Source organism: Elephas maximus, chromosome 3, assembly GCF_024166365.1.
Source record: "Elephas maximus indicus isolate mEleMax1 chromosome 3, mEleMax1 primary haplotype, whole genome shotgun sequence".
NCBI lineage: Eukaryota > Metazoa > Chordata > Mammalia > Proboscidea > Elephantidae > Elephas > Elephas maximus.
This window is the reverse complement of record NC_064821.1, coordinates 124,851,559-124,872,773: the sequence shown is the minus strand read 5'-3', so window position 1 is coordinate 124,872,773 and position 21,215 is coordinate 124,851,559. Positions and strand designations below refer to the sequence as shown.

Below are 21,215 nucleotides of genomic sequence, written 5' to 3'. Positions count from 1 at the left end.
AATAGGCAAATAAAATGGATACATCTTGAAAAAAAGCAAGTTGCAGGAGACTATATACGATGATATAACCTTTTTGTAATGCTCACAAATATGCAAAAGTAAACAATATATTATTTACAGATATAGTTGTATGTAATAAACTATTTAAAAAACAAGAGAATTGATAAACAGAAAATCCAAGATAGTAGTTGCCTCTGGGGGGAACAGAGGGACTGGATGCGGAAGGAATACTCAGGTAGCTTCAAAGGTAATGGAATGTTGTACTTCTTATGTTTGTTTAATGTTACGTGTTTGTCACATATTATTTGGCATGTATCAAATATAACATGATAAATGTAACAGAATTTATGTTACCGATAGGATTAAACTTCTTCCAGGCAGTACACCCTGATTAAGGACAGAGACTCCCAAGACAGACCCTCTGGGTTCTAATCCTGTCCCTCTCACTTAATAGCTGTAGGACCATAAACAAATCACTGAAACATCCTTTGCCTTCGTTTTTCCATCTGTGAAGTGGAATAATAAGAGAACTTAAGTCATAGAGTCACTGTGAGAATTAAATGCATTGACACATGCGAAGCATTTAGACAAGTGCCTCACGAGGGGCAAGCCATGTGTTTGCTCTCATTTTCTTCACACTGGGTCACATGACCAAGGGGATGCAGACGCACAACCTCTTTTAGTTTCAGCTTGCTTATTTGCAAAATAAGATAATAGGATTAGTGTAAAATGATATACATAAAGCAAATGACACTGTGCAAAGTGCCCAGGGTCTATAAATGTTCAGTAAATGATATATTATTGTAAAAGTTTGATTCCATCTGCATGGCAAAGAACTGAAGATGCCAACACCTGAGATGTTTTATATAGCAGCAGACAGCCTTTTAAGGGTAGTTGGACATAGCATATTCTCGATTTTTTCTAACATCCTTGTTGAGATTCTGTTTAAATCCTATTACAGTGTCTTTCTCAATGTTTTACAAAATAATACTGCATGATCATAATAAAATTCTTGAAAATGTAGGATTATCTACTACATTCAGAGATAATCACTGTTCTTAGTTTAATATAGTGTCTCCTATCCCTTTCCCTGGGAGCCCTGGTGGTGCAGTTGTTAAAGAGGTTGCTGCTAACCAAAAGGTTGGGGGTTGGAACCCACCAGCTGCTCCACAGAAGAAAGATATGGCAGTCTGTTTGATTTATAGCCTTGGAAACCCTACAGGGTCTCTATGAGTTGGAACTGACTCAATGGCAGTGGAGATCCCTTTCCTTGTGCTTTATAAAATAAAATGGAGGTGACGAGTAAATAAAAAAAACGTAAATAAGCATGTGAAAAAGAAGACAATGAAAGGTGCGAAATCTGAAGTGTCTACATGTTCAAGAAAGTAATGATTATGGTCTCTTGTAAAGTACCCATTGGCAGCCAACTCACCTTTACCGACTTAATGCAGTCTCGCCCTCTCTTATAACCTGGGGAACCGGACACCAGGTGCCAGCAAGGACTTCTAGGTGGTGACACAGGAGCCTAGGACAGTCTGTCTAAGGACATCTTTTCCCAAAGTTGTCCTTTCCCCTTACATTCTGGCAGAGATGAAAACATTTTAGATCTGCCTCATGGAAACACAAGTTTTTTTTTTTTTTTAAGATAAATGTATGCTTAATTTTTATAGACCCTCAGCAACCACAAATTTTATCCCCAGCAGCTGTAGGAAACTGTCAAGTTTAAGGCAGGAGATAACTGGCCTCATCTACCCTCCCTTTTTAAGTTGAGCCACAGAAGTCCGAGCCTGAGCTGCCTTTCTGTGGATGATATAGCATTTGTCAATACTAAATTTAATTTGTGCCAAGAGCAGCTCGCTAACAGTGAGAACACAAAGCTTGCTGAATTTTACTTCGCCTGTGTGCTCAGTACATCCAGCATTGGCAAACCTAATGAATTCAGCAACATTATCCTATCCACATCTAGGTCAGCTGTGTAAAAACATTGTAGGTTTAAGGACTGACCCTATGAAAGCTCACTTAATTCTTCTCTTGGTCCTCCATAATGTAACTGTTTCATCACCTACTCTGTCTTCTATACTTTTAAAATGAAAGAATGTATTTATACCCAATTGCCGATCTGAAGTGACAATATTGAGATCATTGACAACAGACATTTATTGAGCGCCTATTGTACGCAAGGCACTATACTAGGCACGAGGCTACAAAGAAAAAGGAGAAACAGTCCCTGCCCTCAAGGAGCTTACAACCTAATTAGATAAATAAGACATATACATACAAAGACAAAAAGACAATCCAAGGTAGCATGTAATATTAGGGCACTGAGTAGAAACAAAGAGAACTTCAGCCATTTTTGCATTTCTATAGTGGCTCAGTACCCTGAACAGGTGGGACTGAGTGAGCTAAAATCGAGGGGCTAGTCCTTTTCATTTTTAAGCCTTACAGACACTCTCTCACTTCTTCCTGTTTCAAAGTATCTCTGGCATGTACTAGAACCTAGGCAATTGCTCATACGCCCCACCCCCCCACATGTTATTATTATACTTCTCTTTGAAGTGGCCATCTCATAGGGTCATCAGCTGTCCTGGTTTGTCTGTTACTGCACTGGTTTTAGCACTAAAAGTCATTTGTCTTGGAAATCCACTCTCCCCCCAAATAACAAAACCCATTGCCATCGAGTCGATTCAGACTCATGGTGACCCCACGTGTTACAGAGTAGAACTACTCCATAGGGTTTTTTGGGCAATAATCTTAATGGAAGCAGATTGCCAAGTCTTTCTACCGCAGCACTGTTTGGTGGCTTCCAACTGCCAACCTTTAGGTTAGTATTTGAACACAAACTGTTTCCGCCACCTTGAAACTTGCCCTCTATTTGAAGTACCTTGGTCTATTTGAAGTACCTTGCTCTGTAGCTAGTATATTCCTCCCATCTACCATGGTTATTGCTTGGGACAATCTGTTCCTCAGATAGTTCTCTAGTTTAAAAACCTACAAGGAAGACCTTGGCAGCCCCTAAACACTGCTGGTTTAAAAGTATACTGCAGACAAAAGAAGACAATCAGGAGAGAATGATGGTGAAGAGACTGAATGAGGTTCAAGACAGAAGCAGGAAAGATGGAAGAAATAGTTGGGTCTGGTATGAAATACACGCCTTTTAACTTCACCTCCTAATACTGCAGAGAAAAGAAAAGGCACACAGTCTTCTCTCAGAGGAGGTCTATTTAACGATTTGAATTATTACCTGGTGTAATCTACGGTAGATATTTGAAAGGTCACTTCTACACAAGGGTAAAAATTTGGGCAGGTATTAAATAGGTATATGTAAGTTTAAATAACCCTGTCTTAAACCTAACATTTTTAACTTTTTCCTTCCACTTTTACCTAGCCTTCACTTAGTTTCTAAATCAATAATTTTTTGAGGGGAGTCATTATTTCAAAATGAGGTTTTTCCTTCCATTCAAATGTAATTCAAATAGGTCAGTAATGGTGAGAACTTCAGGAATCAAAGGTAATATGTCTCAAGAGGTGTTGTTTTGAATGTAGTACACAAATCCGGTTGTAACCTAAGGATTCCAAGAGACAGCGCAAATTTCTCTTTTAGGCATAGTGATTTGTGTTTTGCTTTCATTTATTTATTTTAGAAGAAAAAGGCAAATTCTGAAATCTTAGGACCTTGGAAGTTCCCAAATTGCTTGGCTTTATGTCAAGCCCTCAGGAGTACATCCAGGGTTAGCGAAGCACAGGGACTTACCTGCCAACACCCATTAACCTTAATGGAAATCACACAGCTAAGTCCCCACGCAGCACACTGAATATTTACCTCCTAATGTTCTTTTAATGTATGTTTTCTTGGGTGAATATTTACTGTAGAATATTAAATGTGAGATCCCTCTTTTTATGGGCCATTTGAAGTGATTGATTTTGTTTGTGCATTCCTGTATCTCTGCCCGTAATGGCTATCTATTGTAATGGCCCCTGCCAAATGTTCCTGCGTTGAAATAACAGAAGCCATGGATCGGCCAGCTGTGGCATTGTATTACTGTGGTCTTAAAAGCTACGAGAAAGCTGATGACACAGCTGGGGAGGAAAGAAAAAGGTATGAAACATAATGAATATGACTTAGGCTTCAAACACAATATGGATCTTAAAGTCATTGAGGTCTGTAAACACAGTTTCGTAGTCATCTTTTACGTCGGAGTTTGTGAATGGTATTGAGTGGTATTAAGACTGACAGTCATGAAATGATAGCAGCAAGACAAGAATTCAATTGCCCACAACCAGATCCATCAGCACAATCTACCGGAATTTTAGTCATTAAAAAAATTGCTGTAATAAAACCATTGCCGAAGTGATCATTTCTTGCACTTATTTACATTGTATTATTATTATTTTTTAATATGAACTTAACTTATCTAGCCACATGTAGATTTAAAACATTTCCCGACGAAGCCAGGAATTTCAGAATTTGGTTGCCTTTAACTGTTTTGAGCATTTGAGAGGGGCAAGTCGCAAAAAAGATGACGCTATTAGGATGGTCTTCTTGTTTTTTCCTTTAACCTAAAACTTGAAGATACACAGACACTTGAGATACTAGTAGACTACATAATACAGCTACATCCTTGCTTGGATGTTCCAACTATGCCTTTACAAATTTATACAAATAGACATTGTCAAAGGATCCATTTACATCTGAGCAACATAATCTCTTCTGGTGATGGTAAAGTCGGCCTATAAATCAATTGGATAAAATTCACATCATTTTTCATAAATTCCTAAAGCATATGTCCAGAGTTCTTGCTACCCAAGAGACTGTGTTAGAATAAAAGTCTATGGTCCCTTTAAAAACTATAAGAACATCTAAAGACCACATTCTGCTATGTTTTGGGCCCCTCCCCAAAAATGTTTTGGACAGACATTTTAATTTTACTGGCTTTGAACAGCTCAAGCCACACCACAATAACATCAAGTCTGTTTTTGCTACATGAATATCTGAACCTTGTTTGCATCTCAACGATAGTACTCCTTATAATCAATAGTACTTCTTCCCTGTCCCCCACCCCTGTAGTTAGTGCAAGGGAATTGGATCTTAGTACTAATTAAGGAAAGGGAAAAGAAGTGGTAATATGAGAAATTTTTAATCACAGGCCAGATCATGTTCTGTTAAACAGTGTAGGTCTAGCTACCTATATTTGTTGGTGCCTTCAGATTTGGCATTTAGAGAAACTACTACCTTCTAGGCCATGTGTAAAGGGAACACTGGTATATTTTTTTAAAAGAACCAATTTTGAATATTATTTGTTTAAATGAAAATCTTTAATACTAATTGATCTTGGCTCTGAATAAACGAAGTCCTTCATACTCAACCAGACCAGGGAATGGCAGTGAATAACATTTAAGATTTGTAGTAAGTGAGTTTGAATAGTTCATAGGATAAATGAATTGTGTGATAGAAAACCTCCTTGAATTCTCTTCTCTCTATGGAACTGCAGTTCTTCATTCTCGTAGCTAGGGAATACCATGGAAGTAGGTCTTTTTTTCTTTTTTTAGGGGTTGGGGGGAGTGGTGCAAGAAGCACCAGAGAAGCAGAGGGTAGATTTTAGCCAATGGGGACAAGGTTTCTAACCATAAGAGGGAGATAGGTAGTAGGGAAATACAAAAGGACCTTCAAAAATAATGGCCTGCTAATGTTGGAATCCATCATTCCACATGCAAAGTCCTCAAGAGGTCAATAAGAGGCTCACAGAATTTTAGACTTAGACTAAACTTAAGAGGTCAGTAACCTCATTCTGCACAAGAGGAAATTAGGGCTTAAGAAAGTGAAGTGAATTTACATCAATTACCACTGAAGAAAACTATCTTTAAAAAAGTTTCTCTTATTAGCCTTTTTTTTAATAACACAGTTTTTGGTTTTAAATTTTGTCATTTTGGAAGCACTTCTGTACACAGGAAAAAGTCATAACTATTCTTGCCATAAAATAGCAAATCTGAAGTCAAGGGGTTCAAAAAATACAGCACAACATTTCCAAACCAAATATCAGCTACCTGCTAACAGTGAGCATTGTGAACACAGTGGCTTATCAGCCCAATTGTAGGTTTTCCCAACTATCATTCAGGATTAAAGGATTAGGAAGCATAAATTATCACATAATCATAATCTATAAAAATACTGGCCTACAAGACAAATTTAAGGTGCACTAAAAAACTGAATGGATAAATATTGGATGTTTGCTTTATGAGAGTCAGTGGAGATGTGCTCTTCAGAAATCATGTCCATACTTTTAGGTGGCTTTTTACAAATCACACATACAGACTCCCAACAGATGACAAAGATTATAGATCGGATTAGAATACAACTTGATAGAAAAATGTCTTTTGATGTGGTATTTCTATAAAGGAAAGCAATTAATATTGTTGAGTTGCTCATGTTTTGGTTTTGAAGGCAATACTTAAAGAGATCCAACATGTTTTTAACCTTGGCAGCATCAATAAAAAGTGTTCAGCTCCTATGGTAACCCCTTCGAAAGGGACAAACTCATTAGGATGTGTTCATTCTAGAAAATTTCCTTAAAAACCAACTGCACTGCTCTGTAGTGACACCTGGTAGTCATCTGTCCATGGTACTTCTTGAGGAGGGAATCTATTTCCTGCTACAAGTTCTGTTCACCTGTCCTGCCTGGTGACTCCAGGAAGTTCAGTGCCCAGGTGACTGGTACAGTGGGTACTTGGGATTATGGTCTTGCTCATTGATTCCTCAGAACACAGGCTTAGTCTCAGGATGATTTATAGCAAGTGATTCTGGTTTCCAGTCAGGTTGGAAAAAGTGAATATTGAATGTCCGTGCCCAGTTCTTGAAGACTCGCTTCTCCGTGATAAAGCGGTGATGACTGCCCTTCCGTCCACGCTCGTGTGAAAGGTACATCGTACATTCGTCAGGTCCAAAAGGTTCATAATAATGATAAGGTACTGAGGGGTGACTGGGATCCCTGTGGGCAGAAAAGGAGATAAGTGATTGAAGAGAACAAAAAAACAAATAATCCCTTGGACTGGTTAAGGTAAGATGTTATCTTTAAAAAGATGATGAGCACAAATCATATTTTCTAGTTATATAAATTTCAGCAAATGGTTTTTCTAATGTTTAAACAATAAGCAAGTAGAGAGGTTTTGAGTTGCCTAAATAAATGCAGTGACTATCGTTATCAAATAAAAAGATTAAAAATGTGCTGTAGGGCAATTAAGTTCCCCAGATTTGAAACTACATTTCAGGAAAACCCAGCTTAATTCTTGTTTCCAAACCAAAGTCTATCTACCAGAAGGAGCTACACAGTCTTTTTACGAAACTTAAAACAGACCGTTTACCATAACCCCCCACCCCAAACAAAAAAAAAAAACCAAAAACCCACTGCTGTTGAGTTGGTTCTGACTCATAGCAACCCTATAGGACAGAGTAGAACTGCCTTATAAGGTCTCCGAGGCTGTAAATCTTTACGGAAGCAGACTGCCACATCTTTCTCCTGCAGAGCAGCTGGTGGATATGAACCACAGACTGTTTGGTTAGCAGCTGAGCGCTTTAACCGCTGCACCACCAGGGCTCCTCACAGCCCTCCAAGTCCTCTAGAGACTTCCTGATATACTAGGAGCATGTCCTACAGGGTGTTACATGATCAGCTCCTCTCCAGAAATCTTGTAACCCACTTGGCCTTGTCCACTATGCTAGACATACTGGCCCTTCTGGTCATCAACTCTGCCAAGCTCTTTCGTACCATGTGGCATTTGCACCTGAGAGCAGTCACCTGCCTGGAACATTCTTCCTCCATTACATCCTCATGGCACTCTCCTCTTCCCATTGGGTATCAACTGTCTCCTCCTCTGATAGGCTTTACCTGATGCCCACCCGCCTTTACTCCATCTTACTCTGATATATTTTCTTTATATCATCAATCACTCTGAGATTGCTCCTGTTGTTTGTTTGTTGCTTGTCTGTTCATGAGGCCAGGACTGTCTTGTTCCTAGAACAGTGCCTGGTAGTTGCTCAACAATTATATTTTGAACTTCTGTTATTGAGAGAAATTTATATGGAGTTCACAAGTTAACAGCAAGCCTCTAAGACAATTTCTCCTCTAAGTACGGAAAGTTGATGATCCTACTTTGATCCCACAGGAGAAAAAAGAAGACATCAAACAGATGCCACGATTTTCCTCTACTTGCTCTAGATAGATTATGTACTAGTGTCAAAATTTAGTCTCTAAATATATTCTATTTCCTCAGTTCCCATTGTGCAGCCTGGCAGTTCCAAAGTATTTCTAACTCTGTAACCCCAGGTCATCCACAGACAAAAAACACTAGCTCATATCTTCAAGGTGGTGTCCATAAGATTAACACGTGAGGGTATGCGGGGGCTCTTGCTGTAGGATTACTAAAAGGTTTAACCTCGAAGGGCCCTGGTTTCAGAGACTAGTCTCCATTCTAGCCCAGCCCACCCACATCTCTGTCTTTTGGAGTCTGGATGATAAGATTAGTCAAGACTGCCCAGTAGTCAAACCTCCCTGCCTTGAACTACCCTCACCAACTGGCCTTGTTGCTAAGACTAAAAAGACAAACAAGGGAGCCCAGCTTCCTGTTAACCACCATCCAGCGTCTGAATGACTAGGGGCTTCCCCTTCTCGTCACTTGGCTCTATTCTAATTACAGTAACTTGGTTTCTCAAGGATGCTCATCCTGTTAGACACCTATTCGTTTTCTTCAGAGGGGATCAATACACAAATGGCTTTTAGAGTAGCAACTTTCCTGGGGGCAGAGATCGAAGTCTTTTATCAAGAGGAGTATCGGGTTTGTGGCTCTGACAACAGTACACCTTTGAGCTGTCTCTTCTTTTAGGTTAGAGTTCTTCCAGGAAGAGAAAATTTATTTTTGTCATGCACCATCCCTCATCCTTGCTTGGACGTGGTGCTGCATTAACACTTTGCGAAGTATCTCATCTTCTATAATGGGACATTGAATCCTGTTATGTCCTATCTTTTTTATTATAGATTTCACTAATTTACTTATACTAGAAATTGGAACCCCCTGAAAATTGTAGTAGAAAGAGCTCAATACAGAAAATGCATGCTAGGAAAAATTCAGGTAGGAATTGACCACTATGAAGAAAAAGAAATGAAAACTTATAAGACAAACCTCCCCTGATTCATGTGACATAATTTTGGAAACCATGCCAAATTCATGCTGCCATGGGATACCCAGGGTTAAGCTTTTATTCCATCATGAGTTAGGTTTTAATTCTGATTCATCCTAGTTTGGGACATATTATTGGCATCAATCTGACAAGAGAAACAATTAGGTTTCTAAAAATATCATGAAATTGATTTGGCATCTAGGAATAGAGGGTAATTGCAAACCAGCTAAAGGATGCTATAGGATCAATTTTCTTCTTCAGGAAGACCATGTCTTTGAATGAAAACTTATCTGGCTCCATATCGATCACCTAAAAGGAGAGTTAAATTGACATATTTTGTTACTATGATTTCAAAGGCGTCAAAATAAGCCATCCTTGTAAATGAGGGTTGTTTATATACTTTAAACATCTGTCCAGCCAGCAAAAAAGTGCTCTGTGGGTCCTGGAAAGGCAGAGCCATGGTCACTGAAAGAACGGCTCTCACCAAGGTGAGTTAGGCATCAGCAGAATCCACCACTCCTCTCAGAAATCCCTTCTAGTTTAAGGTCATAATTCCTTAGAACTTTTCTCGACCCCGACTCTCTAAAGGAGGCCACGGCTTTTCCTTCCTTCACCTGACCACAGTAAAGATGACAATAAACTTTAGCAGAATTTCCACAGAAGAAATTGTAAAAGGGGGGATTTTGGTACCCTGGCTCCTGTTTTTGGCCAGGGGAAGCTGGGGGAATGGAGGTGTGGATGGTAGATGATAATCACAGAACCACTTCTTCCCAACAGGCTACAGCCTGTCATCAGCACCCCAAAGGCCAGTAAAGGCACAAATCTTACGGAATAATATGAAGAAGGATTTTTTTTTTTTTTTTTTAAGAGAAAACAGGTAGGGAAAGTGAAAAAACTAACATTTAGTGCATATGGGAGCTTAAAAAAAAATACCATTGCCTAGTCTCCACCCCCAGAGATTCTGGTTTAATTGAATTGGAGAGGGCCCAGGCACAGGTATTTTTAAAATGCCTTAGGTTTGAACACCAAAATAAATGACAGCAGTATTGAATTACAGAACCCATAAAATAAATATCCATGAGTCCATGGTGATTTTAATAAATAACTGAATAAATCAATGGGAGGGAAAGGACAGCATTTCCTTACAGAAGAATTCCAATTATAATAAATGTGGGAAGAATGAAGGAAACAGAAAATCACCATTGGAACAAAGCACTAGTTTTTGCAGGCAAGATTTATTGTCCACGATGAATGCAATGTCACTGAGGAAAAAGATGAGGAGAAACAGGTTATTTGCATAGTCTTAAGTATCTTATGCCACTAAGATATTTATTAATGTCAAAAGGAAAAATAGTAACCTTACAATGAGGAAATCTAGTGGACACCACCTTAATCAAGTGAAAAGTTAACATTGCCAGTAATAGGACATACTGACATCATGTGGCCTCTGCACATGATGCCAATATGGTGCAGTGGTTAAGGGCTGGGTTGCTAACCATAAAGGTTGGCAGTTCGAACCCATCAGCCGGTCCTTGGAAGCCCTACGGGGAAGTTCTACTCTGTCCTATAGGGTTGCTATGAGTTGGAATTGACTGGACGGCAACGGGTTTGTGCCCTCTGCTAGGTGCACTGAGAAGGGAACATTGCTTCTGTGGCATTCTTCTATACAATGCATAACCTTCAGTCTAATACTGTGAAAAAAAAATCAGGTAAATCCAAAGTGGGCATTCCTACAAAATCACTAACCATGAGACATGAAAACTAAATGCAACACTGAATGCTGGCTCGGGTCTTGGGGCAGATAAAGGACATTAGTGGAGAAACTGATGAAAGCTGAATAAAGTCTGCAGTTTACTTACAAATATTGTACTGGTATTAATTTCTTAGTTCAGATCATTGTACCATGGTTAAAGAATGTGTTAGCATTAGGGGGAGCTGGATAAAGAGTATCATATTTTTGCACAAATAACTTGAGACTTCCGCATTTGTTTACCAATCGCTCCCTCCCCTTGCACTAGTATGGCAAAGTTTTTTTTTTTAACCTGTTGCTGTAAAAAAAAAATTAGCATAGTGCACTTATGAAAATACCTCAGGTGGGGAGAGACTTGGCAAACAAATGCAAAGAAAAGACATACATTATTTGCTTTAAAGTTTAGTATACAGGAACACTCTGGACTAGTTTTGCCACTTTTCTGTACATCTAAAACTATTTTAAAACAACAATTTTTTAAATTCATTTTTAAGAAGTTCCTTAGGAGATTCTAATATGGAGGTAGGCTCAGTTTTGAGACCACTAACTTAGTGCTGTTGCATTGTTAAGTGTCATTGAGTTGAACCCTATGTACAACAGAACAAAACACTGCCTGGTTCTGCACCATCCTCACAATTGTTGTAATGCTTAAGCCCATTGTTACAGGCACTGTGTCAATCCATTTCACTGAGGGTCTTCCTCTTTTTCACTGACCCCCTACTTTACCGAATATGATGTCCTTCTCTAGGGACTGACCTCTCCTAATAACATGTTCGAAGTATGTGAGACTTAGTCTCACTATTCCTGTTTCTAATGAGCACTCTGGTTGTGCTTCTTCCAAGACAGATTTGTTCATTCTTCTGGCAGTCCATGGTATATTCAATATTCTTCTCCAATACCACTATTCAAAGGCGTCAATTCTTCTTCAGTCTTCCTTATTCATTGTCTAGCTTTCACATACATAGGAGGTGACTGAAAACACCATGGCCCGGGTCAGGTGCACCTTAGTCTTCAAGGTGACATCTTCACTTTTCAACACTTTAAAGGGTCTTTTGCAGCAGATTTGCCCAATGTATTTCGTCTTTTGATTTCTTGACTGCTGCTTCCGTGGGTGTTGATTGGCGATCCAAGAAAAATGAAATCCTTGACAACTTCAATATTTTCCCCATTTATCATGATGTTGCTTATTGGTACAGCTGTGAAGATTTTTGTTTTCTTTATGCTGAGGTGTGATCCATACTGAAGGCTGTGATCTTTGATCTTCATCAGTAAGTGCTTCAAGTCCTCTTCACTTTCAGCAACAAGGTTGTGTCATCTACATAACACAGGTTGTTAATGAGTCTTCCTCTAATCCTGATGCCCTGTTCTTCTTTATATAGTCCAGCTTCCTGGATTATTTGCTCAGCATACAGGTTGAATAGGTATGGTGAAAGGATTCAACCCTGACGTAACCTTTTCTGACTTTAAGCCAGGCAGTATCCCCTTGTTCTGTTCAAACAACTGCCTCTTGGTCTATGTACAGGTTCCTCATGAGCACATTTAAGTGTTCTAGAATTCCCTTTCTTCGAAATATTATCCATAATTTGTTATGATCCACACAGTCAAATGCTTTTGCATAGTCAATAAAACACAGGTAAACATCTTTCTGGTCTTCTCTGCTTTCAGCCAGGATCCATCTGACACCAGCAATGATGTTCCTGGTTCCGAGTCCTCTTCTGAATCCACCTTGAATTTCTGGCAGTTCCCTGTTGATATACTGCTGTAGCCATTTTTGAATGATCTTCAGCAAAATTTTGCTTGCATGTGATATTAATGATATTGTTCTATAATTTCTGCATTCGGTTAGATCACCTTTCTTGGGAATAGGCATAAATATGGATCTCTTCCAGTCAGTTAGCCAGGAAGCTGTCTTACACATTTCTTGGCTTAGACGAGTAAGCACCTCCAGCGCTGCAGCTGTTTGTTGAAACATCTGAGTTGATATTTTGTCAATTCCTGGAGCCTTGTTTTTTGTCAGTGCCTTCAGAGCAGCTTGGACTTCTTCCCATAGTACCAAACTCTTAAGCACTGCATAATCTTTGGCTGAAGGGTGAACCTGAGGAGTGACTTCAGTATTCAGTTAAAAGGGTGTCTGGGGGCCATCACTGGCTGATTTTTGGAAGTAAATCTCCAGGCCTATCTTCCTAGTCCATCTTTGTCTGGAAGCTCCACTGAAAACTGTTCAGCATCATAGCAACACTCAAGTGTTCACTCAAGGTTGGGTCGTGGCTGCACTTGAAGTGCACTGGTTGGGAATCAAACCCAGGTCTCCCTCATGGAAGGTGAGAATTCTACCTTCCTACAATAGCCTTTCCTGAACTATTTCCCCAGGCTTCTGAGGACCTTACTCTGGTACTTCAATGTCTTGCTCGTAGAGTCTCTTTAGAAGCAAAGCTGCTACACATATTGGAAGCCTGTGGAATAACACTCATGTGTCTGGAAGTGCCCACACTTCAAGGGGCAAACAGCCAAAAGGAATCACTTAAAACCCGCCCCTGCCACTGACTCAGGGCACTTCAGGTGGTGCCATAATGTCCCATATTTGACCAGTGAATATTCCACGGTACCCACGGGGGAGAAGGTACAAAACAAAAAACCAAACCTGTTGCCATCGAGTCAATTCCGACTCATAGCGACCCTATAGGACAGAGTAGAACTGTCCCATACAGTTTCCAAGGAGTGCCTGGTACATTCGAACTGCCGACCTTTTGGTTAGCAGCCGTAGCTCTTAATCACTATGCTACCACGGTTTCCAGGGAGAAGGTAGGGGATAAAAATAGTGACTCATCAGCAATTATTAAAAGTTGGCCAAATTATGGCAAAGTTGGAAGAAACAAGAAACATCTAGGAAGAAATGCAATAACGTATTTTAAGTCTCCATAAGATGTAAACTACGTGGGTGACATTACCATTCCATACCAGTCCTCTGTAAGCCTCTGCTTCTACGCAGTAGACTGTTGCCAAGTAGGGACTTTCCCTGTTATGCTGGCAGCTTTATTAATGTTCACTAGCTAATAATTCTAGCAGAATCAACCCTCTGATATTCACAATACCTTTGAGATGTCCTTCACATTATGAATGAGATATTAATTTAGTTCCATGACAGTGGTCACTCTGAATCATTACTCCGCTAATTAATACTCATGAAATGATGGGTAACAGGGAGTTTTAAACTTGGTAATGTGCTAAATAAGACTGGAAATAAGATTATTAGGTAGAATCTAAATGCTTAGCCCATTATTACCAAAAATAATTTACAATGGAAAATGAGATTAAAAATACTCATTGTAACTTAGTTTGGAAAGCAATGATAACAGATCTTTTCACTGCAATTTGTAGTCCATCAGAGAGAATAGATTTGGCTTCCTATATGGATATGGCATGATTTAAAGGTCTACTGTCCAGATTAATATATTTTGATGTTGTCTGTGATGTGACATAGCATTAATTTTCTCCAGCTTTCTGAACACTGATGAGGCTTGGAGTCTGATTATGGAAGCAGAGTAGGGGACTGATGCCCAAGTCTCTCTTGGGGGACTCAATACTGGCTGATTATGAAACATGGATCCTCCTCCAAGGTGGTCACTGTTGGCATCTGGGGCCTCTCAGAATTTGAATTTGCCCTTTTCTAATTATATATTTAATTATTTGGCATTTTTGGTTTCAAGGTAAGCTCAGAATCAGTCTCTTAAAACTCCCCCAAGGAAAGGAAGATTTTTTAATGTATTCATTGAATCAATATATACTTGTTATGGATTGAATTGTGTCTTCCAAAAAGGTATGTTACAGTCCTAACCCTAGTATCTGTGAATGAGACCTTGTCTGGAAATAGGGTCTTTGAAGATGTAATTAGTTAACATGATACGATAATAGGTTGGGTCCTAATCCCATCCGAACGGTATTTTTATAAAAGAGGAGGAGAAACACAGAAAGACACACAGAAGAAGGCGCATCTATCCTATCAGCCAAGGAATGCCAAGAAACACCTGGGGTTACCAGATGCTGAAAGAGACAAGGAAGGATATTCCCTGAGAGGGGATACAGAGAGGATGGTTCTGCCAACACCCTGAATTCATACTCCTAGCCTCTAGAACTGTGAGGCAACACATTTTTATTCTTATAAAACACCCAGTTTGTGGTATCTTGTTACAACAGCCCTAGGAAACTAATAGAGTACCGAATATATACTATGTGCCAGACACAATGACAAGTGCTAACGATACAAATGTAGACTGGGGCATGGTCCCTCCTCTCAAAGTGCCTGCAGGTGAATGAAGGAGATCAACAAATCAATCGGACTGAGGGTCAGGGGTGGAGGCGGCAGAGGGTTTATAGTAGGGACATAGAGTCTGACTTAGACAGGTCAGGAAAAGCTTCAAGGAAGAGAGGCTGCTTCATCTGAGTTGAGTGAGGAGTTAAGAGCTTTGGTTCTCAGGAGCCCAGGATTCAAATCCTACCTCTGCTGCTTCTCTGCTCTATGACCCTGGCAGGCTGTTTCATGTCTTTGAGCCTTTTGTGTAAAATGGTGATGATAATAGTGTTTGCCTCATGAGATTATTACAAAGATTCTATGAAATCCTGCATGTATTTATGACTACCATAAAAGAACAAATATTGTATGATTCCACATATACAAAAAAAATTTAGAATAAACAAATTCATAGAGACAGAAAATAGATGCCAAAGGACTGGGGTTAGAGAGAAATAGGGAGCTATTGCTAAATGGATACAGAGTTTCTATTTAGGTGGTAAAAAAGTTTTAGTAACAAGTAGTGGTGATGGTTGCAAAACATTTAAATGCCATGGAACTGCACACTTAAAGAAATGGTCAAAATGGCAAGTTTTACGTTATATACATTTTACCAAAATAAAACTAAAAAAAAAATTTATAGAATTAAATTTAGCATTGAAAGTAGAAATAGACATATTTGAGTCCTATGGCAAAACATACTTCTTTCTAACAAGACTACCTACTTTATTGATAGAAAATTGTCACTGCCTTTTAGCCACTAGTATTAGCATCTGGGATATTTAAGATGTAGCAGCATGTGGGCAATTTCATAAATTTTCAACCTGAAATGAGGTATCAGTAGGTGAGTCTCATCCCTTCTGCTGGCAACAAAGTGTTCAGTACTGATCCAACAGATGAAGTTTATTCTGGAAGAGAGGAAAACCAATCCAAGGAGAAGTCTTCGAGCACACAGATTATTTAAAGCCCTGTTGGGAAAGAATTATTTTCTGTTTTTTACTCAGTTTCTTCTGTATTTTGCAACTGATTTGTTTCCACTTTCTGTTTCATTATTCCTCAGTAAACCTCATGAAAAAAAAAATTTTTTTTAACAAAATCTTTTTAAGTAGAGAAGAGACTAAAGTGGTGTGTAGGAGCAGATCCTGCAGGGTTTATGTGCTGAACTAGGGAGTGTAAACTTGATTCTAAAATTTTTGGGGAGCCACTGAAGGGTATTAAGTGACAGGATCAGACTTGTGGTTTTATCTAGCAGCATAGTGGTGTTTGAAGAGGGAAGAGAAAGAGTTGGAGAGAGAAGTCAGAGAATACCACAGTACCAAATTAAAGAGGAAAGATTTGCATATTGGTCAAATGACTTTTAGTTGATATTAGATTTTGCAGTATAAACTACGCCTCTCATCTACTATCAGGGCCAGTTGTATGTATAGTGCTTTCATTCACGGTTTGAAAAAAAAATGTGTTGCTACAGTTCTTCCCATAGAGCCTATGGGAGGTGACTAGAAATTTTCTTGCCACTGAATGACTCCTAAAAGTAACTCAGGCTTTTTGAGCGGAATGAGAAGGCAAGACTACCTCCAAAAGAGCTGGCTAGAAAATAATAGCTCTAGGGCTGTAGGGGCAAATGTCCAACACGCACATATCTCAGAAATCAGGTACCTGCAGGTTCCTTAGCTGTTTGCTCTCACAAGATATAATTTAGCCCCAACTTCCTCTGCCATCCCTTTCCCTTCCTCGCACCATATATATGGCAGCTGCTACTGTCTTTGGGTCACTGCCATCCTAAATTATTAGAAATGACTTCAGGAGTTAAATTCAATTCTTTGTCCTCTGTGCCTTGGTTTCCCTGGCAATGAGAAGGTGATAAGTCAATGTTCCTGAAAAGTGTGTGAGATTTTGATTTAGATTGGAAAGCACCATGATTTTATGTTAGTCCAGAAGTTGTCTTATTTGCCATGGAATTCCTAGTTAATAAAACACAGAAACAAGTTTTACAAAGGCCCACATATAAAGTAGATAGAAGTGAGTCTGCTTTTCATAAAGTGGGATGGGAGGACCAATATTCTGTTATCTTGGCTCCTTGCTCCAGTCCCTGTCTAGTTGATAGGGTAAGAGAAATGCAAGGACTCCTCAGTACATAGTTTGAAATTTAGAGAATATTTCAATAAAGTTCAATGGGTCAGATCTACTGACAGGCAGAGAGTGAATAATACCTCCCACTAGGTCCTTTGTGTAATCTTTGGTATCTCATGACTGAACTGCTTTCAAGTGGACTCAGGCAACTGAAGGTAGAGGTCCCATCTCATTCATCTTTGATTACCTCCCCAGTGCCCAACACAAGTTAGCTGACTGAATTAAAGTCTCTGTGGTTAATTTAAATGACTTCTTTTGAGGAGACTAATTGTGTCTTGGAGCTCTGGTGGTACAATTGTTAAGAGCTTGGCTGCTAACCAAAAAAAGATTGGCAGTTCAAATCCACGAGCTCCTCCTTGGAGATTCTACAGGGCAGCTCTACTTTGTCCTGTAGGATCACCATGAGCTGGAATCAACTCAACAGCAGTGGGCTTGGTTTCTTTGTTGTTTGTTTGTTTAATTGTGTCTTACTGGGGGCAGCAGTGGTTCAGTGGTAGAAGTCTCACCTTTTATGCAGGAGACCCAGGTTCTATTCCTGGCCAATGAACTTCAAGCACAGCTACCCCCTGACTGTCACTGGAGGTTCGTGTGCTGCTATGTGATAAGCAGGTTTCAGCAGAGCTCCTAGACTAAGACAGGTTAGGGAGAAAGGCCTGGCAATCTAATTCCAAAAATTAGTCAACGAAAACCCTGTGGATCACAATCACCAGGCAGCATTTTATTCAGTTGTGCATGGAGTCGCCATGAGTTGGGGGCTGACTTGATGGCAGCTAACAGCGACAACTATGAACAGTTAATTTTCCAAAATGAATAGTTGATGCTCTTTGGTTGCTGAATGTGGCCCCAATGGCTAATTCTTTATTTAGTGTGAAACTGGGCAAATTAAGGAAGCAAAAGAATGGCTAGGTACACTGTGACAGTCTATTTTCCGACAAGGAACATGAGACAATGCGAATGGTGAAGAAAAGTAAAAACCAGTATTCAGTTCCCACAGGCCATTCGTCACCCCCTTTCCAACAGCCAGCCTCCTTCTCCCCCCAACTGAGCATCATTACTTGGTATTATCTGGACATCACCTTAAAAGATGCTAATGGGTTTCCACAGTCGCAGATCGGTAAGTCCTTTTAACTAGTAACTTACTGTATGCTTAACATACGCCATGACTGTGACAAGCATTCTTCATCTATTCTTCATCTCGAGATGTACTATCATCAACACCATTTTACAGATGTGGAAACTAAACTTCTGAGACATAGAGTCATTAATAACTTCTCTAAGGTCATTAAGTCTCTGTAAACCTGTTGCCATCGAGTCGTTTCTGACTCATAGTGACCTTATAGGACAGAATAGCACTGCCCCATAGGGTTTCCAAGGAGTGGCTGGTGGGTTCAAACTGCCAACCTTTTGCTTAGCAGCTGAGCTCTTAACCACTGTGCCACCACAGCTCCCTTTAAGCCTCAATGAAGTCAAGTAGTTTTCTCAAGGTCACAGCTTCTGAGAGGGAGAAATGGGTATTCTGACTCATATACAAATGGCCTTTGACTACAGCACTAGGAGGGAGTGGAACACAGTGTCATTTACTCACCTATGCTTATGGAGCACTGTTATATCCCAGGACAGAAAATATAGACTGTCCTATGCACTAGGACTCCAGCAACGAACCAAACAGCCCAAAATTCCTATTCTTAGGGAGTTTACATTCTGGTAGACTAGATAAATTCACAAAATCTTCCCTTACCACTTTGGGCCCTGGTGATCTCTTATCTCCTTAAGTCCTAGAGATCACAACACATGTACCAAGTTTTTTTTTTTTTTTAAATTGGACTTTAGGTGAAGGTTTACAGAACAAACTAGCTTCTTATTAAATGGTACACATACTGTTTTATGACATCGGTTAACAACCCCATGACATGTCAACACTCCCTTCCTAAACTTGGGTTCCCTACTACCAGCTTTCCTATCCCCTCCTGCCTTCTAGTCCTTGCCCCTGGGCTGGTATGCCCCTTCAGTCTAGTTTTGTTTTATGGGCCTGTCTAATCTTTGGATGAAGGGTGAACCTCAGGAGTGACTTCACTACTGAGCTAAAAGGGTGACCAAGGGCCATACTCTTGGGGTTTCTCCAGCCTCTCTCAGGCCAGTAAGTCTGGTCTTTTTTTGTGAGTTAGAATTTTGTTATACATTTTTCTCCAGCTCTGTCTGGGACCCTGTATTGTGATCCCTGTCAGGGCAGTCAGTGGTGGTAGCTGGGCACCATCTAGTTGTACTGGATTCAGTCTGGTGGAGGCTGTAGTAGTTGTGGTCCATTAGTCCTTTGGACTAATCTTTCCCTTGTATCTTTGGTTTTCTTCATTCTTCTTTGCTCCAGGCACAGTGAGACCAGTGGACTATATTTTAAGACCCCAGGCACTACTCATCAAAGTAGAATATAGAATATTTTCTTTAAAAACTATGTCACACCTATTGAGCTAGATGTTCCCTGAGACCATGGTCCCTATAGCCCTCAGCCCATTAATTCGGTCCCTCAGGGAGTTTGGATGCGTCTGTGAAGCTTCCATGATCTTGCCCGGTATAAGTTGTGCTGGCTTCCCCCATATTATTGTACCATGCTTTTGGCATTTAATAGATTTGCCCCTTACAGTTGTCTGCCAAAAAGGATTCAGCTTCTTTCAAAATAAAGATGAGATAAGGAATGATTAGACCAGTAGCAGGGCTGACTGACAAGTTGCTTTCTTATTCTCTGGTGCAGGCAGCATTTGTAAGAGTAATTTGACTCTTGGATGAGAACTGCAAAAAGCCACTTCTTTTGCCTTCAAAAGGTAGGTAAGTGGCTTTGCTGTGTTCACTATATTTTTCTGTGGGTAAGGTTTATCACAGCCTTTAGAAGCCAAAAGCTGTGTTCTATTCTTTTACTCCTGCATAATGCTCAACACCTTTCGGGGCAACTCGGAAGTGCTGGGTATAATGTTGATAATCTTTCCTGAGCACTAATTATATGCTGGGCACACCATCAAGCATTCGCGTCCATTATCTCATTTAATCCTCATCATAACTTGATTGCCCTTATTATTTTCTTTACAGATGAAGAAAATAAGGCTCAAGGTCACCCAGTGAGGAACTGGCAGAGCTACATTTCAAACCTACTTCTGCTGCTCCCAAACTCAGGCTCTTAACTATCATGCTATGTGCCCGGTGGGCAGTTCAGGCAACATGCTCTGGAAGTGAAGATTTGAGGAATTTGGGAATAAGTCTGTGCTGCTCCTGGTCTTTCCCTTCTCACCCTTTCCAAAACAGGAATTATGACTGAGAGTAGGATTTTCCCTCTAGCCCTAACCCTCTCCACCAGATGGCACTTAGCAAACTTCACTTTTCAGAGGAACTCCGGGTTCTTTTGAAGAGCTGTTGCTGAAAGCATCTTGTGAGAAAAAAAAACAATTCTTTGGGATGGTAGGATCAGAACAGAAAACCAGTGCTGGCTGCAACATATAGTGTACAGACATTATCTTGATATCATTGTATCACTCCATAAAGTGTTTCCATCCTACTGTATATGAAGTCATGATGAACTAACTCTGACTAAGAGAAATGACAGGTTAACTTGTCTTCCATTTGTTTTCCATAATAAATGGAATATTTCCTTGGACACTCTAAGTCATTAATATTTTAATTTATTCATGCTTTTTCTCTCTGGCATTCTAAATGGCAATATTACATAATTATATCAGCTGCATAGCCATCAACTTTGACAGCTCTTTGCATGCCCACAAGTGCTGTTCCCACTGCCTTGGTTAGTCTATTGATCTGGGAAGGCAGTTTGCTTTTTTCATACCCTCTTACGTACTTTCTGCACATGGGTTGTTAAACAGGGAGACCACATCAGG

General features: G+C 39.9%; 1 protein-coding gene across 1 annotated transcript in view; it reads right to left on the bottom strand.

Annotated features, from left to right (window-relative positions):
• Nucleotides 1-6,425: 6,425 nt before the first annotated feature.
• ST6GALNAC5 (ST6 N-acetylgalactosaminide alpha-2,6-sialyltransferase 5) overlaps nucleotides 6,426-21,215 on the bottom strand; it is a 215,487-nt gene continuing 200,697 nt past the window's right edge. Inside the window, exon 5 of the mRNA XM_049875629.1 lies at nucleotides 6,426-6,983. Coding sequence (XP_049731586.1) covers nucleotides 6,752-6,983 — 232 coding nt within the window. The 3' untranslated portion in view covers nucleotides 6,426-6,751. The remainder of the gene's footprint in view (nucleotides 6,984-21,215) is intronic.